The 9,607-nt window shown below is 49.2% G+C and overlaps 1 protein-coding gene across 1 annotated transcript; it reads right to left on the bottom strand.

The window, feature by feature from the left end:
• Nucleotides 1-7,131: 7,131 nt before the first annotated feature.
• ZNF70 (zinc finger protein 70) lies at nt 7,132-9,607 on the bottom strand. The gene has a single exon (XM_049620516.1). It carries the CDS (start codon nt 9,147-9,149, stop codon nt 7,803-7,805), a length of 1,347 nt encoding a protein of 448 aa, XP_049476473.1. The 5' UTR covers nt 9,150-9,607; the 3' UTR covers nt 7,132-7,802.

The following is a 9,607-nucleotide window of genomic DNA, read 5'->3' as shown; positions in this document are numbered from 1 at the left end:
GTCCTCAGAGTTCCAGACACATTCCTTCCAGCTCCCAATACCTGACAGTCAGACCAATCACCCGTGCCCAATTGTTCACTGATATGAGATGCCCACAGTGGCCAAGGGGGTGGCCTCTTGTGTGCCTGGAAGAAGTCTGCTTCTCTTGGGAATGAAAACTTCTAAACTAGTAGAGCCCAAAGTTGGGAGGACATTCTTGCTGGTGGTGTCCCAGGCTGGTGAACCTTGGTGAGGGGGGGTAAGCGGCACCTCAAAGTGGTTTTCTGGTTACATGTTTCTGGTTACTAGCATCACTGTGTTGTATTCCAAGAACATAATTTGTACTTCAGCCCTTTGACATCTGCTGATTCTGTTCTTTATAGCCCAGCATGTATGCACTTTTTGTTCTGTGTGCCTTGGAAAGAATGTGTGTTCTGCACTCAGCATGTGCTGCTCCATGGATGACTAGGAGGTTAACTGTCTTGTTCAAGTCTTCTCTAGCCTTTTCCATTCACAGCACACTTGTTCTGTTAGTTCCTGGCAGGGATGTGTAAAAATCTGGTAGCACCCATGCATCCGGTAGGAGTCCCCAAGCTTGGTTTCCTGTGGAGGTGGAGGTTGGATGCCCAGCAGCTACCTCCCCTCTGGCTTCAGACCCGCAGAATGGCTGAAGCAAAGGTGAGAAGGAGATGCTGGATCTGCTTCTGTGGAGAGGCCAGAGGGGAGGCAGCTGCTGGGCATCCCATAGGCTGGTGTGCACTCCACAGGTAGGTGGGGTCCTGTTTCTCTGATCTCTGCCAGGCAGACTCCCAGCACCCCCTGGTGACCTCTTGCTTCATGTCAGATACTTAGCCCTGGAATGCACTGAGGTCTCAGACAAGGAGAACCCACTGCTGCCCTGGACAGTTCTCTGTCTCTATGGATTGGCTGGTCTCTTTGTCTCCCTCCCTGTCACTCTCCTGCTGCAGGTACTATGGGGAAACAGGCTCCTGCCAGCATTCTCCCCTTCAGTGCCTGAGAACACAAGATGCCAAGGACTTCTGTTGTCATCTTGAAACTGATTCCAGGCTCTCCCTGCTTCACTCTTCTATGAACTAGCCTTCCCTTGAAATTCCGGCTGGGCCCTGGCTCCATCATAGTGGGAAGAAACCAAGGACCAGGTGAGATTCAGTCACTGTGAGAGTCTGAGATTTGGCTGTCCTGGTCAGGGGCTAGGCTGTGGAGGGTGAGGGCTCAGTCAAAACCATAGTTAGGGTGCTTGCAAAGTCATTTTTAGGAGGACTGTAAATATGCCAGGTGTTGAGATGATGTGAAAGTGTCATAGTATGACATAAAGGAGAATAGTCACCCTATCTTGGACCCACTCTATCTTCTCATTCTCCACTAGCCAGAGTGCTGGCCCTGACCCTAAACTTGGTCTTCCTCCCTGGTCCAGCTGCACCTGACACCTAGAATACAGCACAGGGCTGGGGAAGGTTGTGTGGGGGAGGGGAGCCTGGCCTTCTCAGAATAGCTAATCCTGGAGAAGGATGCCCCATCTTCAGCCCATGCTCTTTCCATGGGAGGGAGATGGGTGTACCCTTAGGGACCCTTCCTGCCAGAGGAAGGCATGTTCCAGAACATAGGGGTTCAGTGTGGCTGGAGCATGGAGGGCCTGGGTGAGAAGGAGGGTGTCACATCAGGAAGGGCCTACAGGCTGGCCTCAAAACTTAGGTTGACAGAAACCAACAGGGGTGCTTGAGGAAGGTAGTGACCCCATCAGAGAGTAGAATGCTTACTCTGACTGCCAAGGGGAGAAAACCAGGAGGGGAAGTCTGGCCAGTGGTAGGAGGCCAGGGAGGGGGTGGTGCAGCAGGCCAGCAGTGGATGGCAGCAGCCCAAGGTGGGAGCAAATGACAGGAAGAGGTGGCATCAAGAGATATTAAGGGCAAGACTTGGGGGCGGGGGGGTGGTGGAAATCAGTGAATGAGAAGGCACAGCAGGAAGTGGTTTCTAGCTCTTGGCTTGAAATCAGAGTCTGGAGAAAAGAACAGGTGATAGAGGGTTGAAAAGCATTCTTGACATGCAGAACAGGCAGGAGTAAGTCTCTTGTGCACACAGCACTTGCTCCACAGCGCAGTGTGGGACCCGGTGGCAGGCTCCTCCCCTCCAGAGCTGTCAGATAGAAAGGAAGATGGGCAGAGAGGCCCCTGTTGGAGACCTCCAGGATGGGCTATCAGAAAGGAAAGACCTTGGGCTTTATTTATAAGACCAGATAAAACCTCACTAGCCTCCAAGAAGGCAACTAACTCTACCCCCTTTTCACTCCCACCATGAACCCAGGACAGCTCTTCACTTTTGGGGGTGCCTGTGGTCCTGGGAGACTTATCCAGAACCACACAAGGTGCCACTTCCTTTTCTTGAAGATGAGGCAACATGAAGGCTACATAAGGAGCACATTGTTACTTGGCTGCTTGTGACTCCTTCTCTCATTTCTGGTGTGGACCTGGAAGACCTAAGTGAGGTGCAGGGAGCAGAAAGAGTAGTGCATCCAGTTACCTCTGGGGAGGAGAAGAGTTAGCCTGGCTAAGGGTGGTGGCAAAAGGAAGACACTTCACTTGGGGAGCTCTCGTAAGAGCCTTTCACAGGTTTGCAGGTTGTCACCAGGTGCTCTGGACCTCAGAGGGAGGACACCCCCCAGGGGGGAGGCCACAGACACTGGAGGTCTTCAGCATGTGCCCCCCACCAGCATTCGGAGGACTGTGCAATTGTATGGCCTGTACTGCAGGAGGGATGGTCCATGTCCTGACACCCCAATTCCACACTCACCAGGCAACCTTCTGATGCAGTTTCCTGGGCTATTAGATACTGAAGATGGGGTTCTCCATCCGAAAAGGGCTTCTCTTTTCCTACCCCCAGTAAATCTGTGCATCAACATTCTGGCAAATATATATATCCGCCTTGTGTAATGTTGGCAAATGTCAACTTGCCCCTCAAGGGCTGAGGTTCTATGGACCTTGAGGGGTTCTATGTTCTATGGACACTTGCCCCTCAAAGGCTGAGCAACTCAGCACACTGAGAGTATATGGTTTTCACTTCGGCTGGTGGTGACTAAACTACTCTTCACCTTGGAGAAGTCCTGGCAACAAGTAACCAAGGCTCCAGCATAACATCCGGAATTGTTCTTCCCTATGGCTGCCAGGTAGATGTGACACTAATTCGCCACACCTTTGGTAAGTCATTGGCCTCAGTTTCCCTACCTGCCAAGAGGAGTGGCCAGAGTGACCATATTCTTGATCCTTTGCAATTATGACAGTGCTTTTCTCCCACCATGGAGAGGGGGAAAGGGAAGGCTGACAGGGAACCCACCTGGGACAGATGGGTGATGGGGATGGAGGTTATGAGATCAAATTACCATACAGGTTCACTCAGGGAGCATGGGACGGATCTGTGATGTCTAATTCTTGCTATATCTGGCAATATTTTCTAAAAAGCAAAGCACCTAGGTTATGTTGAAAGAACTCTGGTAGTAAGAACAGAAAATTAAAGAAATCTTTCAAAACACTAATAGTATAAGAATCTTCTACGCCTCCAGTTTGCCATGAAGGTTTGTATTTCTTACTCCTCTGAGCTCCACAAGGCTGTGAGGTGGCCTCATTCCTCCGTGTTACAGCCAAAAACACTGAAGCCACAGGTAGTTAGAGTGGGTTCAGGACAGAGCCTGGCACTGACGAAGACAGGGAGGAGCAGGTGTGCCCAATGGTGGAGCCTCTAGCCTACCCAGAGATGATACTCCACATATGGTTAATAACTCCTAGAGATAAGAGATTAAAAGACATGGCCTTTCTGGGTTAAATATGTTAATATATGTTAAAATATAAATATGAAGATAATTTATACCTTACTCTAAATGATAATGATATGAGAACTTCTTACATAAAAAGAAAAAGAATTATAGAATCAGAAAACAAAATCCAACACTTTGCTGTTTATAAGCTATACAGCAAAGTACATACACAAATTTTAAAAATAAAATGCTGAGCTAAATAAACTCATGCAAATGCAAAGTGAAAAAAGCCAGGGTCTTCAATTATGATATCTGAAAAAGAGAAATTTCAGCTAGAAGCCTTAAGAAAGGCAAGGAGGGTACTAAAAGGCACAATTTTTCAATATATTACTGTTCAATATATATGTTCCAAATATCATGGTACTTACTTAGTGATACCCTGCCTACTTCTCAAAAAGGATTGGAGAGAACTGTACATCTAATATTACAAGGACATACATAAAATAGAAACAAAGTGAAACAGAAATAGGTAGGGTAAGAAACACATCAGACCATGATTTGACCAGGCCAATGAGTGTTCTTAACTATTTTGGGGTCACAGAGCCTTTCCAAAATGTCGTGAATGCTACAGATACCCCACCCCAGCCCAGCCCCGAGCAATTCATTCATGGACATAACCACACAGCTTTGTTTGATCCCTCTACACAACCTCCAAAATATATCTGCATGCTCATGGACTCCTAAGCAATCTGCAGACCCCAGGTTAAGAACTTGTAAAGTAAGCAACAGAGAAGGTGTGAATTTGAATACAGTAATTTAAAAACTGAGTTCACAAATAGAAGTGATAGAGTAAAAATACATTTCTTGAGAGTACACAAATGCTTTATAAAAATGGATCATATATTCAGGCCCAGAGAAGTTCTATGGACACTTAGAAATGTTGACACCACAGTACAGTAAGATGACAGCAATGACCTATGCATTCATTACGTGGAAATATAAAAAATAACACTTGGGCCAAAAGGAGATTCCTAATAACAAAAAATAGCACATGTCAAAGTGACAGAGGACAGAAAAAGCTCTGAGAAAAAAGTTGTAGACCAAAGTAACTACTTTTACTAGAAACATTAAAAATACAATTAACTGTATCTAAATAATTAATCTTAGAAATGTGAAGTATTAAGTCAAAAAAGAGAGAGAGAGAGAGATGGAATACATACAGTTGGACAAAACAATTCGATTAGTAAACAAAACCAAGAGTTGGAGCTTTACAACACTCAACGTCTGTCATAAGAAGAAAAAAAGTAAGACAACCAAACAAAAATGACAACTAAATTCAAGGGCGATTAAAATATTACCAGGATGTTCTATTACACTGTTCAAGAACCTAAATAAAATGAAGGATTTGAAAACACATAAAACAGTGAAGAAATGTGAAAAGAAAGGACTAGGTTCTGCTCACGCTTTGAAAAGTACCTGGTCTTACCATAGTTCTGTGAGGACCCGTCAACTATTCAGAAAGGGGGTCTCATTCCCCACGTTCCATAAATTGTTGAAAGGAGGGAGGAGAGGGTGGGGGGAGGAGGAGGAGAAAGTGCATATTCCAAAATGCAAGAACCGCATAAAACAGTGGAGAGAAACTGGGAGTGGAGAGAGCGTCTGGGCGGGTGGCCAGGAACTCCCTGTGGTTTGTTCAGAAGGGGCAAACCAGGTTGGCTGAAATGGGGGCTTATGTGCAGAAAAGCCCCTGCAGGTTGGTTTTAAGGAGAGTGGTGACATGTGCAAAGAGATGCTTTAAGAAAATCGATTTGGCTGGGGTGTGCAGAGGCACATGGAAAGAGACAGCAAAGGTAGGACCCAGATGATTGCTCAATAAGGAGAGGCCGAGGCCGGGCCCAGGCAAGGCCAAATAGGGATGGCCGAGGAGGTAGATCTAGGGGAGGGGTCTGCTGTCCCACCCACACTGAACAGGCGTCTTGATTCTCTCTGCACTCATGGTAAATGACTGAAGACCCTCAGCACAGGCCACCTGCAGGAGACAGCCAGGGGCCACCCAGTCAAGCTAGTGGTACAGGAGGTTCTAGGTGACCTGACCAACTGGCGGTGCACTCCTTCAAGAAGAGCTGGACGGGAGCAACTGCTGTTCTCCAGGCTGGGACTCCCACTGTGATCCCCCAGCTGGAGACCAGTCCTCTGAAAATTCCTAGCCTGCCAAGTCCCACTTACTAACAACTATGACTTGCTCATTTTTATTCATCAAAACTATACATAACTGCCAAGCCAACCCCTTGATTAGCTGAAATAGCCAGCATTACCATGATGGGGTTATGGGATTCCAGCCATCAACTTTTGGAAAACTTCAAAATAGCTCAGACTGCCTCTGAGGAGCCTGGGGGAAAGTAGCACCAAAGAGATCCCAGTGGCCAAATGAAGGCCTGAGCACCTGGGACACTTACCAACTAGCCAGACATAGCACTGCCTGAGCCCATTCCTGGGGGCTGGGAGGCATGGGGACTGAGACAGAACTGCCACCTTCAAGCTCTGCTCACGGCAAGCAGACCTGACATTTGGGTGATGCTAGGGTTGCACGGATGCCCAGCAGAGGGCTCACACCCTGGCCGGAATGCCCTAATCACTTGGGGAGCTTTAAAAACACACCCCTGTCTGAGCCCCTCCTCTGGGGATACCGACTGAGTTGGTCTTAACAGGACACAGGCGATGGTACTTTTGGAACAATACCCAGGGAGAGGACAGCCCAAAGCATGGGACACAGGCCACACAGACCATGCTGCTGCTAGGGGGAGGTTCAGGATGGCATCTGGGAAGGGTCCCTGTCTGGGACAAGGCCCAGGGTGCAGGCTGGAGGGAGTGAAGGAAAGCCTAAGCTCTGGTTTAATGGGAGGGCCTGCTGTGAGAGCGGCCACCTGGAAAACAGACAGGGTTGCCTTTCAGATCTCTGAGTGGGACAAGGGTCACACTGGGTCTCCACCCACCTTCAACCGCCAGTCACCAAAGCACTTTCATGGGTGGTTTCATGGCGAACAGGAGCCTTGGACCCTCAGAGGTACGTGGCCAGGTCCCACCATCCACATCTCACAGATAGGGAAACTGAGCCTTGGAGCCTCCTCAAGGCCACTGGAATAGGAGGGGCAGAACTGGGACCTCTGAATAGCCCTGCTTCCTATGTCCCCCGGCACTGGAAGCCAGACCAGACACGTGCCCTGCTGACAACCAAGGCATACCATGGTCTTGGGGGCCCTGGGTCTTGTAGAGGGGTTATCACTGGAGGGCACTAACTCCTTGTGCCAGGCTGAGTCCGAGGCAGTGTCAAACATCCTCTGGCCCATGGAATGAAACCTCAACCCTCTTGTGAAAGAGCCACCTGCCAAAGACCAACCTCACTCTAATCCAGAACAGAGATTAAAACACCACACCAGGGGCTTGCCACCCTCTCCCTCAACCCCAGAACGAATCCTTCCAGACCCTCCCTTTCTTCTGTAGCCTGTTTCGGTTGTCCCCACCAATGCCCAAGCCAGGTGAAAGATTCCATTTTGATGCTAATGTATCTACTTTTGGATTCATCTTCCTTCAGCTGATTTGGACTATAAGCAGAGTTCTGTCTTCTAAAAGTGCCAAACTGCAACCTGATGTTAAAAGAGTTCACCTGACATTCTTGTGTGTTTAACTCAACTTTCTCCCTCTGGCGTTCATTCTTCTGAATTTTGGCAAAGGTGAAGAGACGGCAAAATTCAGTCTCCTGGGCTTGGGAGTCAAACATGAACAATTGAAGGCCAGCTCTCTTTTTTGGGCAGGCCTCCATTTTAGCAGCTTTCCTGTTAGTTTACCCTCCCTTCCACTCCGCAAACCTGCTGAGTGTGGGGCACCCAGCTGGCCAAGAGGGGGCCTTGCTGCTAGTGTGGATGGCCAGGAGCACCTAGTTTGACACATTTCTTTTTGGCCCTGGGATCAGGGGGGTGGGTGGGGTCTCAGAGACAAAGCTATGGGGTGTGGGCTCCATCTGGGAAAGGGTTTCGAGCTTTGGTGTGAGCTCTTCTTTCTAGAGCTTCTCCCCAGCATGGATTTTCTGGTGCCGAATAAGGTGTGAGCTTCCCCTGAAGGACTTGCCGCATTTGTTACACTCATAGGGCTTCTCTCTGGTGTGGGTTTTATAATGTTCGATCAGGGCTGACCTGTGCCGGAAGGCCTTGCCGCACTCGTTGCATGTGTAGGGTTTCTTCCCTGTGTGGATTCTCTGGTGCTGAATCAGTGCCGAGCTGTGGCAGAAGGCCTTCCCGCACTGGCCGCACTCATAGGGCTTCTCCCCGGTGTGGATGCGCTGGTGCTCGATGAGGGATGAGCTCTGGCTGAAGGCCTTACCACACTTATGGCATTTGTAGGGTTTCTCGCCAGTGTGCGTCTTCCGATGTTCAATGAGGTTGGAGCTCTGGCTGAAGGCCTTCCCGCACTCTTCACATTTGTAAGGTTTCTTCCCCGTGTGAATCCGCTGGTGCCGAATCAGGTGGGACCTGTGACAGAAGGCTTTCCCGCAGAGCTCACACTCGTGAGGCTTCTTCAGGGTGTGGATTTTGCGGTGCTGGCTCAGGCCGGAACTCTGGTTGAAGGATTTCCCGCATTCCTTACACTGATAAGGTTTCTCACCCGTGTGAATGCGCTCGTGTTTTCGGAGACTTGAGCTCCGGCTGAAATCTTTCCCACATTCCCTACACTCGTATGGTCTCTTCCCAGTGTGGGTTTTCTGGTGTTGCGTGAGGGCTGAACTCTGGCGAAAGGCTTTTCCGCATTCCCGGCATTCATAGGGCTTCTCCCCCGTGTGGATTATCTGATGTCTGAGAAGGTGCGAGCTCTGGCTGAAGGCCTTCCCGCACTCACAACACTCGTAGGGTTTCTCCCCGGTGTGAATCACCAGGTGCCGGAGAAGGTGGGAGCTCTGGCTGAAGGCCTTCCCACATTCCCGACATGCGTAGGGTTTTGCTGGCGGCGCAGTTCTGTGAGGTTCATTAGGTCCTGCATGCACCCTGCTCACCTGTTCACAGTCACGTCTACTGGGTTCTTCTCCACTGTGGATTATCTGACACATACTAAGGTCTGATTTCTGGAGGAAGGTTTGGCCGAAAAGGTCATCGTCCTGGGGTCTGTGTACCAGGGGGGTACTCTGATGCTGAACAGGGCTTGAGCACAGACTAAAATTGCCCTCATAATCGTCATGTTCCTCGTCCTTCTCCCCAAGAGGGATCTCCTTATAAATAACAGCCATTTGCTCTAAGCCTCTTTCCTGAAGAAAAGGGTCCCCCAGGTCCTCCTCTGGGAAAAGTTCTTGCTGCATCTCTAATCCGTCCTCAAACACAAAGGTCTCACCAAGCTTGGCTGCTGGGGGAACCTCCATTGGGAATCTAGTATCACCCCCAATGACTGTATTTCTTAAAAGATGGTCTTCTTAAGGACACGCTTACTGTTCTCGTCACCTGGGAAGAAACCAAGGGACACCGTCAAGTCTGCAAATCTGAAAAGAAACCAAGGGACATTGTCAAGTCTGCAAATCAAGTACCTAGTAAGTGCCTCCTTCTTGTGTCATACTCTATCGTGGACATAACAAAATAAGCAGAAGATACAATTTTGCCCTTGAGATGATCCCCACTGAATTAGCAAACAGTTTGATTTATCAGAAACAACTACAGGGGTGCCTGAGTGGCTCAGTTGTTGAGCGTCCAACTTCGGCTCAGATCATGACCTCACAGTTTGTGAGTTAGAGCCCCGCATCGGGCTTGCTGCTGTCAGCATAGAGCCCACTTTGGGTCCTCTGTCCCTGTCTCTCTCTCTCTCTGCCCCTCCTCCACTCACAAT

This window comes from Panthera uncia (genome assembly GCF_023721935.1).
Source record: "Panthera uncia isolate 11264 chromosome D3 unlocalized genomic scaffold, Puncia_PCG_1.0 HiC_scaffold_8, whole genome shotgun sequence".
Taxonomy (NCBI): Eukaryota; Metazoa; Chordata; class Mammalia; order Carnivora; family Felidae; genus Panthera; species Panthera uncia.
The sequence above is the reverse complement of the archived record's forward strand: the minus strand, read 5'-3'. Positions and strand labels throughout refer to the sequence as shown.

Coding starts and splice junctions, on each gene's coding strand:
- ZNF70 (XM_049620516.1), bottom strand. CDS start 9,149: ATGGAGGTTCCCCCAGCAGCCAAGCTTGGTGAGACCTTTGTGTTTGAG.